This window comes from Protopterus annectens, chromosome 6.part0 (assembly GCF_019279795.1).
Source record: "Protopterus annectens isolate FY-2018-M chromosome 6.part0, PAN1.0, whole genome shotgun sequence".
Taxonomy (NCBI): Eukaryota; Metazoa; Chordata; order Ceratodontiformes; family Protopteridae; genus Protopterus; species Protopterus annectens.
The window spans coordinates 1,689,789,764-1,689,805,937 of NC_056737.1; the positions used below are offsets into that span (position 1 = coordinate 1,689,789,764).

Sequence of the window (16,174 nt, forward strand, 5' to 3'; positions counted from 1 at the left end):
GTAAAGATACACATACCTTTATATGTACTGGGATAGGTACTCCATACCTCCTGCTAGACTGTAGACAAGGCTGATACATGTCCATGACTCCTACATGGTGTCTCTGTCAACAGATTACAAGTCTACAATGTTGGTGCTGTGGAGGGTATGAAATGTTAAGCTTGGTCGGATGACCCTGCACCTATGAAGCCAACACCATATACTGTCTGTCAAAGTGGTGGCAATGAGAGCATCTTGCATATACACATTTACAATGCCTGCAGCAATTCCAAGAAGATTTACAATGATGAACTCTCTCTCTCTTCCTGAACACGGGTATACAGCCAAATTCAAATGTAAAGTCAGTTCAGAGTCACTGACTGACATTTAAATATTTCAGAATAACTCCACCATGATTTTTGTCTAATTAGCACATGCAATGCTTAATTATGTAGTCATTAGCATGTAGCACAGCCAACCACATTAATTAGCCTGGGCATGTTGTGTAGTTGTGCTTTTTTAATTGCACCCAGCCTGCCCGGCACTATTCATTGCAAAAATTTGCGTAACGTAAAGTGTCAAAGCTTTCTGAATCTGGTCTTCTGTTTCTGTCTTATTTATTTATTTATTTTGCTTTCATTGTTTTTTCTTAGAGTTTTCAAAGAAAGTTCTTTTTTGTACTAAGAAGGAGAATATTTTAAGCAAACATCTGCATAGCAATGGGTGCAGTGTGTGCTCCCTTATATGTCAACATTATCCTTTGGCACTGGAAGCAAAATATTGTTTCTCAATCAGATTTTATGCATCATATAGTGACATACTTTTGCTTTTTGGATGACATTTTTATTGTGTGGAAGTCATCTTACTAGAACTGGAGAGTTTTATAGCCTTCCTCAATGCCTCTTCGGATTTTTTAAAATTCACATTTTTTCCATTCCTATGAGTTGAATAATTATTTAGACATTACTTTAATTAAAGATGTGGCTAAACAAAGCTTTAGCTCTGTACTATACAGGAAATTGACCTATTCTAGTGCATTTACATTACACCAGTAACCATCCCTTTTCACAGAAAAAAAAAGTCTTGTGAAAGGGTAAATGTGCGTATTTCTAGAATTGTGTCAGAAGAGGATCAATTTTTAGTGGAAATTGATAAGTTGACCAAAATGCTTACAGATAGAGGGTATCCACCCAGAATGTTACAAGATATAGAGGATGAGGTCTGCAAGAAGTGACTGATTAACTTTTTTCCCCAATACAAAAAGGAACTCAACCTGCAGTGCCAAGTAAAGGTGGACACAAAAATTTTAAGCAGATTATGCTTATCAAATATGGCCTCTAGAGCAATGTTGCCAGAAAGGTTATGGCTGATAATTGTTAAGCCATAGTACATGATGAATCAGTTTACAATGCATTTTGGAGATAGTATCCAGTTTGCATTCAGGAAATTTTAAAGAAAAGTTGGAGATGGCTGTGAACAAAAATGAAATGGATAGTACCAGTAGGATACAAAAAAGGATGCTGAAACATGGCTTGTGCCCACAGTGTAAATATATTTTCATGGGCCAAGCTTTAAAGCTGAGAACTTGCCATTACGTGTTCAAATTATTATATACATGTGATTGTAATTTGGCAAGAGTAGTATATCTTGCATTTTGTGACGTCTGCCACAATTTCTATATAGGAAAAGCTGAAAGACCACTGAAAAGATGTATATATGAACATGTATACAATTTAAAAACACTTAATGATAATAATGCTTTGTATAAACACAAGCTTATATGTCCTGACCACCATTTTTTTTGTGGTTTTGCGTCCTGGAACAAGTTTCTACAAATCATAGAGGGTGGTTCTTGGTTTAAACAAAATTATTTAAATCAGCAGAGTTCTTAAGTTGTATGCTTCAAAGCTGAAAATGTTTATTTTTCCTAATTTAAATATTTTTTTATTTACACGACACATTTGTCTATGAATTTACACCATGGCATTTAGGAGTGACATTAGGATGTTTTGAGATTTTTTTAGAGGCTATGTTAAGTGTTTTAATTAATTCATTTAATCTGCAATGTGATTTGTTGTTTTAGGTCATGTGCTTACTAAACTCATTTACTTATATTGACTGTTTTATTACTATGGATGTTCTGGTGAAATCTAGTTTTTGAGGGACAAAAGTGCTTAAGGTTTGGTTTGATAAACTGCACACTTTGATTATTGTTTGTGAGCCATTTGTCAGTTCCACCTTGAAATCTTTTGTGCCTGCCCTGTGACTGCCTTCAGTTTATTGTTTCTTAGTTTGTTTTCCTCTACACTCCTCCCTGTCCTATCTCATCAGCTCAGTGCACTGAGTGGAGAGAGAGCATTTGGGAAGGCCAAACCCCTTAGTTCCCTAATCTTGAATTATCTTCCTTTTCCTCCCTCTCCACTTAAAAACACGCTTACATTATATTCAGCTGCTTTTACTGTAATTGCGTTCTTCACACTTTATTACCTTATTTTTGCTGTGTGCTCTTAAGTGTTCAAGTGTTTTTATTCTGCTTCATTTATTACTGCTTGTTAGTAGCCTGATTAAACATATCTGTTATTCTAAGCATCTTAGCTTTGGTTTTAGCACTTCTGCTTCAGGCCAGTTACTTTACATTTAAGAAGGTTCTTGTGATCTACACTTTTGTGGGCAAACCCTTGTCAAAACCCTCCCTCCATAAGTCTGCCCAAGCATTCGGAACACTATAGTTGGACAATTCCCATCAGTTTCTCCTGCCAGCCTGGTTGACATGGGCATACTGAGGCAACCCTCTTCTCCTAGCATATAATTCTTCCACCTGTGAGAAATGCATGTACATCACTAATCTGGAGTCCATGCTCTCTTGCACCACAGTCGGTACTCCTGACAAAGAAGAGATTGCCAGTACAAACACCACACCACTCACATCACATATCCAAGCACAACACACACACACACACACACACACACACACACACACACACACACACACACACACACACACACACACACACACACACACACACACACACACACACACACACACACACACACACACAAACACACACACACACACCCCTATGCAAAGGTCCTCAATAAAAACTTATCTAAACAGCAGAGATCTCCAAAACACACTCACAAACATTCCACATACAACACCAAACACATCACACACAGCAGACAACACACCAGTGTCTCACAAACATAGCCCATAAGAAAACAATAAACCATCACAGCCCACAAGACATAACAATAAACCAAACATGTTAGTCATTGGTAACTCAATTGCTGAGACACAATAATGTCCCTCTCATCAGGCTTGACAAGGAGAAAGTTAGGGTCAGTTGTCTGTCTGGTGCCAGAATCTGCCACATCACACATGCACTTAACTCTGTCCACAACAAGTACAAGTACAACTTTGTCATTGTCCATGTTGGTGTGAATGACTTGAGATGTACTTCCCTGGGCTACATGAAGAGAGACATTTTTGAACTCTCAGAGTATGTGTTCTAGGCAGGTATGACCCTAGCCCTAAGCAACATCCTGCCTTCACCAGGAATGATACCACAATACCAACAAAAAATAATTGACTTCAACAATTGGCTTAGTTTCTGGTATCATTCAAAGGGGATCCAGTATCTGTCTGCCTGGGATGACATGGTTGACAGGCCTCGATGCTTTGCCAGAGATGGCCTTCACCTGTCAACACTGAGTTTCCAAATCCTGGCTAAGGCTCTCAACTCCCACTTTGTGCCTTTTTTAGACAATGTCCCAAAGACAAACCTTCCAACATAAAATATCTGTCAAAAATAAATTGAAGGTCATGCTGCTTAATGCTAGGAGCCTTAACTTAAAATTGGACTCATTGGAGGCTTTCCTTGCACTGGAAGATGCCGATGTCTGTGCAGTCATGGAAACTTGGATCAGGGCTGTGGAGAGCATGTTTGCCTTACCAGGCTATACCTCATTCCACACATTCTTACCCCAAAATGAGGTTGGGAAGACTAAGGGTGGTGGAGTCTCTGTCTTCATTAAGGACAGGCACACCTCCAGACTGGTTTGCAAGCATGATGCACTGGAACTACTCCAGGTGCAACTGACAGTTGGCATGACACCCATCCAAGTTATAGCTAGCTATAGAACCCCTCCATGACTCAGGATACCCACTCCTCTTACCTGGATCTACTCGACTCCTCAAGGTACCCCTTAATACCTGATTCTTGGTGACATCAACTACCCCACCATAGACTGGGTGAACTATTCTTACACTATAGCACTGTCTCAGTGATTCCTTGACTTCATCAGTTCTAACGCACTCGACCAGCTTGTCTCATCCCCCACAAGGGGAGATAACATTCTGGACTTGAGTCTCACCAACATGGGCGACCACTGCACCACCCTCATAGTATGATCTTTCCTAGTGAGATCAGATCATTGGACTGTCTCATTCAAAGTTTCTATCCCACCAAACCCCCCACCTCCCAGCAATAATCAAGCTAAAAACTTCTGAAAAGCTGACTACAACCTCCTAATGGAGGGTATCTGTAGCCTCACACCACCGCCCCCCTTAAAGGATGCAGACAACTATGCTGAACAGTACACCAATGCAGTATGCAAGCACCTGTACAACTCCCATGGACTCAGCCATATCCAATAGAACTAAAACCTGCTCCTCAAGGAAACACAAACCTGTTTGGTGGACATCCACTATCAACACGCTTTACAACAAAAGGAAGTAACTGTTGTCCAAGAGCAAAAAGGAACAAATTTCAAATTGGAAAAACTCCCTCCTTAGCGTCTACCACCAAATTCGCTCAGTAGTGAAAACCTCCAAGGCCAATTATGAATTGAAACTAGCCTCCAAAACAAAGGGAAACCATTAAGTCTTCCTCGGTTACTTCAAGAAGCTCCATGGCAAAGCCCAGATGTTTTCTGAATTTGTACTTAACAGTATCACTTACACTGATCTTGTTGACTTAGTCAACCTGCTAGCAGATAGGTTCAGAGCAAACTTCAACCCCCTGTCCCTCCAAAGGCCCTTTCAACATCCCCAATACTTGTCCTGCACCTCACATCTCTATAGAGCAAGTGTTGCAGGCCCTATTCAAGACAAAGATCACATCTTCCATGGGACTTGATAGTATCCCAGGATGTATTCTGCACCATCTCCAGCATGAACTGGCTTCACCATTGAACAATCTATTCAACCACAGCCTAAGTACAGGCTTCATTCTAGCAGAGTGGAGAACTGCCATTGTCATCCCCTTGCACAAAGATGGTACCACTACTGACCCTGGAAACTATCACCCCATTAGCTTGACAAGTCTGATCTGTACAGCCATGGAGCATATTATTATGGATCTCATAAACAAGGATATTGGCAGTCTCCAAGCACTTGGACTCTACCTAGTTTGGATTCATCAAGAGCAAATTTTGCCTGTTGAATCTCATTGACTTCTTTGAGACTATCACCAAGGCCCTGGATGAGGGAAAGTCAGTGCATACAGCTTACCTTGACTTGGCCAAGACCTTTGACACAATCTCCCACTCAGGCATCATTGAAAAGCTAACACAACTTGGCATAAATCCCTATATCATCAGATGGATGTCTGACTGAATCACCGACAGAACCCTCAAAGTCAAAATAGGTGCCTTCACCTCTGATAGCTGACCTGTCACTAGTGGAGTTCCCCAGGGATCTGTTCTGGTGCCTCTACCATTTTGCATCTATTTCTCAGAGATCCAGGCAAAGACAAAAGATATAACATAATATTAAAATTAATGTAGCTGATGAAGTTTGTGGATGATTGACTCCCAAACTGATGTTAACATACTGCAAGAAAGTATCACAGCAACAAATGACTGGTGCCAAAGTCATGCCCTCAAGTAAATGCAAAAAAATGTATCATCATACCATTCGACAAAAACACTACCCTTACTGATTACCACATCAACATCAACCCTCGAAGCACACAACCTGTGGTGAGAGACCTGGGTACTCAGGTTGATAACCTCACATTCAACCATCAAGTAGTGGCAGTGGTCAGAAAAGCCTTTTACTTGGTTCATCTTATAAGTCAATGGATTGCATGCAGAAAAAAAGAGGTTATTACCTCTCTATACTCCTCCCTCATTAGACGAATAATTGAGTATAACGCCCCATTTGGGATATACCTCTCCAAACATCAGCATCAAATGGAAAGGCCTTTGAAATAACTCACAATGAGAATCCATGGCCTTCAACACCTGTCCTATGCAGACAGGCTCAAATCACTATCAATCTACTCGGTATTTTACAAATTGCTAGGGGGTGATCTGTGTCTCCCCTACAAGGCAATCTCAGACCCCAGCCTACTAGAGAAGCGCCATAACCGTAAGTCTAACTCCTCACACACTATCCACTCAAAAGGCCTGAATCTAATATGTGACATCAACAAAACCTGCTGGAGAGACAGGTGTGTCTCCCAGAGGCTGCCCCGTCTCTGGAATAGACTTCTCATACACTTTAAACAAAGCACCTCGCTGACCCTCTTCAAGCACAACCTTTATGAGTGGATGGGAAACCACAAATTTGTCTCAGGGGTTCCACCTGTGTCCCTCACTGACAGGGCTGACAGGTGCTTACTGAGGTTTCTTTTTGGGGATAAACTCTTGGCTATGCTTGTAAGGGCCTCAGGGACATTAGTCTAGTAATGTTCTATGATCCTATGATCCTGTGGAGCCACTTAGCAGATATTAGAGTTGCTCTCTGACTGCAAAAGGATTATCACTGTTTGGATTTGTATCATGGGAGTAACTGAGAAATAGCATTTTTATTTAAGGTAGAACAGGACAAGGTTTAACATTCCTGACATACCACCTAAAGCTGTTCTGTGAATATGTCGCATTTCTTTGTTTAAGCATTGAATACTTTCATAGTTTCTTGTCTTTGCTCTTGTTTTATTTCTCCTTCTTTTACATTAAAGTACTTTTATGTAATGACTTTCAGTTTGCTGTTCTTGGCTGAGGGGTATGATTAATAATATTTCCAATAATTTTGAATATTATTCTATATTAAAGTTTTAAATTATGCACTTATTTTTGCAGTGATTTTAAGCCTTGATTCATTTGAATATTCTTTTCAAATGATCTCATCATTTGTACTCCCTCCTCCAAGCATGTTATATCTCTTGTCTTTGTGATAGTTTTCAGAAATGCACCCTTTTGTACTTTAATGTAATTTAATAATTAAAACCATGCATGCAGTCTTTTCTACTGTATGCCACTGCTAAACATCTTCAGAAAATAGGGGAAATCATCTTGAAGATTTTAGCTTAAAATGTGTTCAGGTAGAAACTAATTATTTGAGTGAAAACCATCAGCTTGTGTAATTCAGCTGCAGAATATTTTTAAGTCATTGTAGTTTTAGTTATTATAGCATAAATCTGTTCATAAAAAAATAACTACTGCTATCTTTTTTGTACAAAGATGGTGATTTATGGAGCTGGACAGAATAGCCATACACAAGAGAACGCTGACATCTGGATATGGCAATTGGTATGTAATCCTTAGAATTTACCACCCTGAGCAGAGGCTACTAAATAGCTTCATAGCAGTTCAGAGATTCAGTTTTGTCTGCACATATATAGGCTATAAACAATTTTGCTAAAATGTGTTTGCCTACCCACATTGTTTATGCTTCAGTATGCTTCTTATATAGTATTCACAATGATTAGAGTCAGAATTTTTCTGTCCTTAGAAAATGATTTTATGTTCTCCCTTACATCTTTATTATTTAAATATTAAAAATATATGAAGCTTTGCTGATCGCAAACATAGTTGGCTGTAATATACATTTTGATGGGTTAAGCAACAAATTAAAACAAAGCTTCTGGCTCAATCTAATATCAAAAAGCAGGAGCCCTTCCTTCATCTGAAGCTGGAACAAACTGTGGCAGGCAAGAATGTACGTGTCATTTTTTTATATACAAAAAGTTCATCATATTCATTTTAATGTACAATATTTAAGGATGACAATGTACATAACATCTACTCTGCTTGGAGTGTATATTTTTTAATTCGACTTTCACATTTCAAATTGGTATGACTGCAGATTTCAATTTCTTGGTTCACTGCAATACAAAGAATGTAATTTTTCACCTGGACTGTCAGCAGGCACATAAGGGTTCACTCACAGAATGTTTTACACTGCTGAGCAGTAATAAGTGCCCATGTATTCTGGTAAGATCCATGGTGATCTGCTCCTAATAGAAACCAGTCATGCAAACATAGGTAAGAGGAAATATATAGTCTCAGAAATTTATATTACTCATTTGACTTTACACTCACAGGATAAAATGCATTATGTTATCTTTTAGCTAGAGTTTTTCTTTACCTTTCAGTCTGTTAATATAGAGTATTTTTTCAAATTACTCCCCATAAATCATTTTCAGTAAAAACTACAAGAAAAATCTAGACAAGCTGGATTATGTGATCCTTACTGACCTTTGAATAGTTTTGATTGCAAAATCACTCACATTTTGATTATTATTTTTTTTATTTTAATACACATATGCTCAATACTTCTCACAAATAATTTTTTAGAATACTAAATGTTGCTTTTACACAATGTGTGTGTGTGTGTGTGTGTGTGTGTGTGTGTGTGTGTGTGTGTGTGTGTGTGTGTGTGTGTGTTTCCTATGACAAAGTGAAGGTGGACAGCTGAGCAAATTTCTGATTAGCATGCAGCAAACATCAATGTGGACTAATATGTTCTATTACAGATCTGTTAGAGAAGTATTTGTATAGATATATTTTACTGGAGTCCCTTGGTGTTGTTAGATTTCAAGTCTGTTGAGTCCGCTACACGGTCTTCCAAGTCTACCAAGAGATTTGTGTGGCCTTTCCCTAACAGGCCTGTTGTTCATGTTTGTGTCAAAATATTTGGGAAGAGAAGGGGGATGGTCAGACTGACCACTGACAGCATGTCCTAAAATTGTGGGCCTTAAGACAGGCATGTCACTACAGAGGTGTGGATATTCACCTCTCTGGCAAGCAGTGCCTAAGCAACCTTTGAACAATAACAGGTGTTAGGGCAAAAATGTTACCAGCAGGAGTAAATCCCCTCCCTAGTTAACATGACCCCAACCTCTGTTGTCTGCAGGAGAACAAATGGGCCATTTAGATGACTGGAAAGAGAACTGGGGATTAGTGGATTGTGGCAGCAAAAAAAAAAAAAAAAAAAAATACTCCCTATAAACATGCTTTAATGGAAGATGCTTTAAAATATTTCCATGGGACATCCTCGGAATCAGATCCTAAGTCATTAACCAGCTTCTTATAAAAGTTTCTAGTTTTACTACTTTATGTTCCAGTATGCCTTTGCCATTGTTATGTGAGCCAGTGTGTGTGTGTGTGTGTGTGTGTGTGTGTGTGTGTGTGTGTGTGTGTGTGTGTGTGCGCGTGTGTGTGTGGGGGGGTGCACATGTGTGTACATACATGTGTGTGAGTGTAGGTGTTTGCACTCGTGTGTGTGGTGTGTGTGTGTGTGTGTGTGTGTGTGTGTGTGTGTGTGTGTGTGTGTGTGTGTGTGTGTGTGTGTGTGTGTGTATGTGTGTTGCAATAGAATGCCATCCTGTGTAAGATTAGATATCGATCTTATTCCCAATCTGTGCAGGAACAGGATTTGATTACTCCTTGAACGTGAAGAGGATAAAGATGTTAACAGAAATTGAATGGATGACTTAACTGTATCACAGTTAACTCCATAACAGATCTACACTGATGTTGCTAAACATTTTAGAAATCGAGAACAAAAAAGGTGCTCATATAATTCACTCATTAGTTGAAATAAGACATGCTCCAGCAGATTACAGAGATATCAAGCTATGTGTTATATAAATCTTTACTAATAGACTTTTATCAGATTGAAAAACAAGTTATGTTAAGCAACTTCCAGTCATTACTTAAATACAGTTAAAATGCTTCTCATAATAACTTTACTAAAACTGCACCACCTGAAAAGGAAGAATAAATAAAAATACAGAAAAGTTACAGTTTGCTGCTGTTACTTTGGTGACAAGCTCAACCACTCAACTATCTTCAAAAAACAACTCACCTAGACTTTCTTAATTTCCCAGCTTGTTACAAATGGCATGCAAATACTTCAAGAAAGCAATATAAAGACATAAACCAGGTTCAAATCTGAAAGCATACTTTTGTGATGTGGACTGAATTACACAGCTAAAACAACATAATTTTTAACAAGTAGATTAATGTAAGTGCTCACTACAATGGATTGTATTTTAATCTACCAGAAAGTAAACTTCTCCAACTTTAACCATATCAGCTGTGACCCAGGCAAAATGGGCATATGCAGTATACGTGGGCAATGTAGAGTATTAATACAGACTGAGTTCTTTTGAAAAATTGGTGAAATACCAAGCACTTCAATAAATCTAGTATGAACATACTAACTCTGCAGATAGAAGTGATAGGTCAGGGTTGAACCCATGCCTTGTGAACTGTAAGACAGAGATCTTAACCAGTGAATCACTATGTTCAATATGCTTACAGCAAATACACATTTTACAGTCAATAGTGTTATTCAGAGACATTATGTCTATACTTTTCTAGTGCTATACTGATTAGTCTAGCAGTGCTGCAGTGGTAACAAGCAATTCAGAATTGTTAGTGTCACATGAATCTAAAGCTCATTAGCAGCTAATTTGTATGTCTCTGAAATGAACACAGCTCATTCAGAACAACTAGTGTTCCTATTAATAAGACATGCAGTGCTTTTACACAGGCACCTAGGCAAACACACACACATTTTGACAGAGATATGCATATAGAGTTATACATGTAGACACACACATACACACACATGCACCCACCCACAGACTTAGAAAAAGACAGACAGACAGATGCACACATGGACATACTCATTAATACACACACAAACGCACCCACTCATATGCATGTACACCTGCATGGCATGCTTACACATTTACACACAGTGGCACACAAACACAAATGCACACAGTCACAGCCTCGCTGTTCTTAACTACTGCTGTGCTGGCACCCTACAGTAGGTGTCCATCATACAAACATGGGGCACTTTCCCATCACTTTGTTCCAAAATGACAGAGTAGGGCTTGGTTCTCAAACACTGTATTACTCTGTTTCAAAATTGGTGTAAGACTTTGTGGAAGTCCTCATGGCTAATTTCCATTAGCCATGTTCCCTGCACTATACCATTTACATGCAGCAGTACATGGTAGAGCACTGTAGCATTCCTTACCCTTCACTTGCTTTCTGCTGTTGCACTACAATGCACCCTAAATCAGAAACATATATCACACTGTGAAAATGTACTGGAACATGTTTCCTAGTGTGTTTCATGTTTCTGGGTGCCCCCATTGGGAGGTTAATATAGACCTACCTAAACATAAGTTAATTTTAAAGATACCAAAGTTTGGTATTACAGTAGAGAGTCGATTATCCAAACATTGATTATCCAACATGTCAATTATCCGAACACAGCCTTCCAAAGTTTTTGGGTAGGAAAAATCATTTAAGTCTGAATATGTAAACATAATACATATTTGCTTATGTGTGTGTTTTTTTACCTTGTAGCCCACTCGTGTGAAAAGTTTTTTTTTTTTATTTTCCACCGGAATCACTGAATGGTTGAAAAGTGTATTTCCTGCATACAGAAAAGCAAGATTTTAGAAGTTTTTTATCCAGTTCAGTTATATGTTTAATTATCCAAACAGCATGATTATTCGAACTACCCTAGGCCCCAATTAGTTCAGATAATCAACTCTCTACTGTACTGTATTTTTAAATAAGACATAGTGAAATAACTCATTTCATCCAGAACAGCTCTATTGAGTGTGTACTTTTAACTACCAGTAGGTGTGGTTTGAGTCTTTAAAAATATAATTTCTTTATGTACATATTTTTTTTTATCTTTTTCTTAATTCTCATCATCTGCCAGAACATTTTGCACTTATATTTAAACATTCTTATTATTAATTTCTCATTCCCTTCATTTACCATCTTTAATACTCTACACAAGTTTAAAGAAGCAAAATAATTAATAACTAAGCCACCCTTCATCTTAATTCATATACAACACACCTCTTTTCACTGGTTTTAATCTTGAACCTCATAAGAAAGAAAACACAGATTGCACAGTTTCCTTTTCATATTTTTTCTAAGATCATATAAACATTTGACATATATGTTATTTTCCCATTACTACAGAATTCACCAGATACCTTTTTTCCTGAATACTAATCTATATGTACTCCAGAGAAGACATATTTCTTTCAGTTCTTTTATCCAACCTTCCCACTGTATGATAACTACATCATATTTCCCAAATTGTATACCTAGCAAAGACACTTCATTCACTGAAAAATACCAGCCCCCGGTTTTTAGCACATCACCCAAACCCTTAATTTTATCTTTATTCAGGATCATCCTCATTCCCTTTAAACATTCATTCAGATAAAAAATGCTTCCCTCATCCATATTTTGCTCTAAGCAACTACAGCTATATGTTCCACATATGCCAAAACTACTGGAATCATCACCTCCTTTTGGTATTACATATCTAGTATCTGTCATTTTCTATGTTACTTCACTCATTATCACATTCATTACCAATGCAAACAAAATTCCATTCACAGGACATCCTTGTCTTACACCACACTTCATGCATATTTCTTTACTCAGTCACCCATTCACTAGCACTTTCACTTTATTTTGTTATGCCGACATACACACCCTACTAATTTAGTTACCTATTGCATAATTCTCCATAACATCCTACATAGCACCATGCCATACTGTATTTGATGCCTTGCTAAAAATCACGTACCATAAATTTAACATCTTCCTGTTTATTTATAATATCATCCACAATTTCTCTCACAACCAAAAACAGTTCTTGACATCCTTTCCTTTCATACCATATATTGTTTAGTCTATAATATCCCTCATGATTCCTTCCATTCTCCTCTGCATTATTCTCATAAAATTGTTTATAATCTGCATTATTTAGCATGACAGGTCTCCAGTGTCTTTATTCCATTCTTCTCATCTTTCTTCCATTATAAATTTTAATACACTACTACATAAGTCTTCATAAACAGACCCTTCCTTAAACCATTCATTCAGTACATTACAATATAGTCTCTTTGCCAATCCATTAATTTCTTGTGCATTCCATAACCTATATTATCTATCTATATGTGCCTGGTACTGAATCAACATTTACTTTCCAAAGCACTCCAGACAATTCATACCTCACAGCATCTTAGTGCGAGAAATCTGGACAAAGCCTGACATAATGGGGACAAAGGTCCAAAATAGGGACCTATTTTAAATATTGCTCTGGTAAACTTAGAAAGGTGCTAGATTAAAAGATTTTTGTTACAATAAATTTTCTGAAGGATATCAAGTCTGAAATCAAAATGCATGTCATTATTTAGTGACTTCAGTCTTTAGATAATATTATTTAGTGACTTCACTCCTTAGATAATTCCAGTAATTTGTCAAAAAACCACATTTTTTATGAGGAACTAACCAAAAATATGAGACACAAATCTGGACATTCTATGAAAATTCTACAGTTGAGGGGTATGATCCAATTCACTAATAGTAATTACGTTTTTTTTTCAAATTCTTCCTTAACTAGTTCTGGAAAAATGTTTACTTTTATTTCTCTTATTTTCCATCTTTTTATTATTAAACATATTTCCACATGCTGTACTACAATACTCATAATTTGCTCTTTTGTTCTTTTTACTTTCTCCTTTTATATTTTTCATTCCTTTCATTATACCAGTAACCTCATTTACTCTTTTATCCAAATATATAGATACCTCCTCCTGTTTCCCTTGTAAATGATCTATGCCTAAACAGTAATGCCTTAAATATTTCTCAGTTTATTTTATACATTTCTCTTTCCTCTCTTGCATTATTCTCTAATATATTTATATACAGTTTCCCACACTTAATTTTTTCTTCCTTTCTTATATCATCCTGCCAATGATGAAAACACCTTTTATACTTCTTTTTAAATTCAATCCACCATTCAGTCCAGTTTTTATAGCAGTATTTCATCGTTATTTGATCCTCCCATAACTGCAATATTTCCCACTCTCCACTTTTTTCTCATAACTTCTCATTTATTCTTTTTATTCCTTTTCCAATTTTAATATACTTCCTTTCTTCCATCCCCTCCATCCATGTCATAACTTCATCATTATCTGCTATGACCAAGCCTTCTGATAATAAAAAAATAATCAATTTCAGATCCAAGTACCCCTCTTCTATAAGGCCACTGATGTTGCATTTATAAGCTATCTCTGTCCATAAGGGAAATGGGTTCCAGGCCTGGTGTAATTTCTTATCCCCCATCCACCAGTCTAGGTTGCACTTAAACTGGGTAATAGATGACCTCAGCTTCAAATGGATGGGAAGCATGTTCCATAGGAGGAGCAGTCTCTGGGACACATATCTGTCTTATCTGTCTCTCTAGCATGTTCTGTTTAAGTGACAGATAAAATTCAGATTCCTAGACCGTGTATTTCTGGGACTCTTTGACTTATGAATATGTAGGAGATTCATAAATGTGAGGTTTGCAGATTACCAATCAGCAATGTATAGGAAACTAAGTAGAGGAAAAGGAATTTAAGACACGCTGTCTAAGGCAAGTTTGTTACTTCTTGTTTTCTTTTAGTAAGGAACCTCTGAGATGACTCTAGTTGATGCATATGCCTGGTCAGGTACATACTGAAGGGAGCATTGTATTCTATGCTTGGTCTGATAAGGGTGTAGTACAGAGGAATAATTCTATAGACCTAGGTGCCATGCAATTACTTATATGTGATGCAACATAAAAGTATTTCCTCACCACTGTTTCCATGTGGTGGGCAAATGTAAGGCTACCATCTACATGCATACCTAGATGCCTGACCTCTGGGTTGACTTAGGAGTGCATTATCAACATGGGATGGCTGATGTCTCAAAGGGTACAATTATGCATTTCTTAGCATTGCATTTAAGACCATGGCTTTGGCACCATTTGTTACTCAGAGATAGAATGTTAGTGTCTGCAGGGGTGTCAGTAATAACCCCCAGCTTGCAATCATTTGCAAATGAAGTCAGCCATAAACGTTAAGCATTTGCTTCCATTTCAGAGAAACAGATGCCAAAAAGGACTGGGCCCATTAACTAACCCTGGGGGAATCTGCTAGTGACTGGCCTCTTGGTGTAGGTGATCAAACCTATTTTGACCTCCTGAGTCCTATCAGTGACTGAGTTGGCTATCCAGTAGCTGATAAATAGGTTTATTCCTAAATTAGTGAACTTGTCTATAATGCCTCAGTTAAGTATTGCATTGAGAGCCTTAGCCAGGTTGAGGCAAGCTGTGTGCACAGTCTTACCTTCATCCAATGCTTTGGTGACCCTCTCAAAAAAGTCCACCATATTTAATAGGCATGACTTTCCTTTAACAAAGCCACATTGTGAAGTGTCCAGCATTTGCAGATTACTTATGCCCTCATTTATCATGTCCATGATGATTCTTTCCATGGCCTTACATATGTGTCTGGTAGGACTATGGGCCTGTAGCCACCCAAAGTAGTGGCTGGTCCTCTTTTGTGCAGGGGAATGACTGTAGCCATCTTTCATTCCTTGGGCACAAGCTGAATGAAGGCTCCAGTTGAAAAGTGATTCAAGTGGACCAAAAAGGTCATGTTTCACACTATTTATTAAACATCCTATGATATTATCATGGCCCATTGATGTAGTGTTTTTGGCCTTGGAAAGTGCATTGATGATCTGTTCCCTAGTAATGGCTGGGGGGACTGTGGTGTGATGCCTGTGCACTGGCCCAGTAACCAAGGAGCCTCACGGAGCCTCAGTCCTCACCATTAATATCAGTAAGGATCATGCACATTGGGAGGATAACAAGTACACACACAGTAAAGTACAATTTCCCTTAAGAGCCCACAGAGATCACAGTCAGTCTGAGACTGGTTTCTCCCTTTTTCTCCAGATCCCCAATAAGACTCGCATCTGGCACAGCTATAGGATTCATATCTCAGCCGAGTGGTCAAGCCAAAACCTCCAGCACCCTCTCTGTCCAACCAGTGCTTCATGTCCCTGTCTAAGTAGCTGGTACACAAACACTTTGAGA

General features: G+C 38.1%; 1 protein-coding gene across 3 annotated transcripts in view; it reads left to right on the forward strand.

Annotated features, from left to right (window-relative positions):
• The window catches only part of HAAO (3-hydroxyanthranilate 3,4-dioxygenase), an 808,952-nt gene that overhangs the window by 614,326 nt on the left and 178,452 nt on the right, over positions 1-16,174 (forward strand). For all 3 annotated transcript variants that reach the window (XM_044075085.1, XM_044075086.1, XM_044075087.1), the window contains exon 8: positions 7,447-7,515. In XM_044075085.1, coding sequence (XP_043931020.1) covers positions 7,447-7,515 — 69 coding nt within the window. The remainder of the gene's footprint in view (positions 1-7,446; positions 7,516-16,174) is intronic.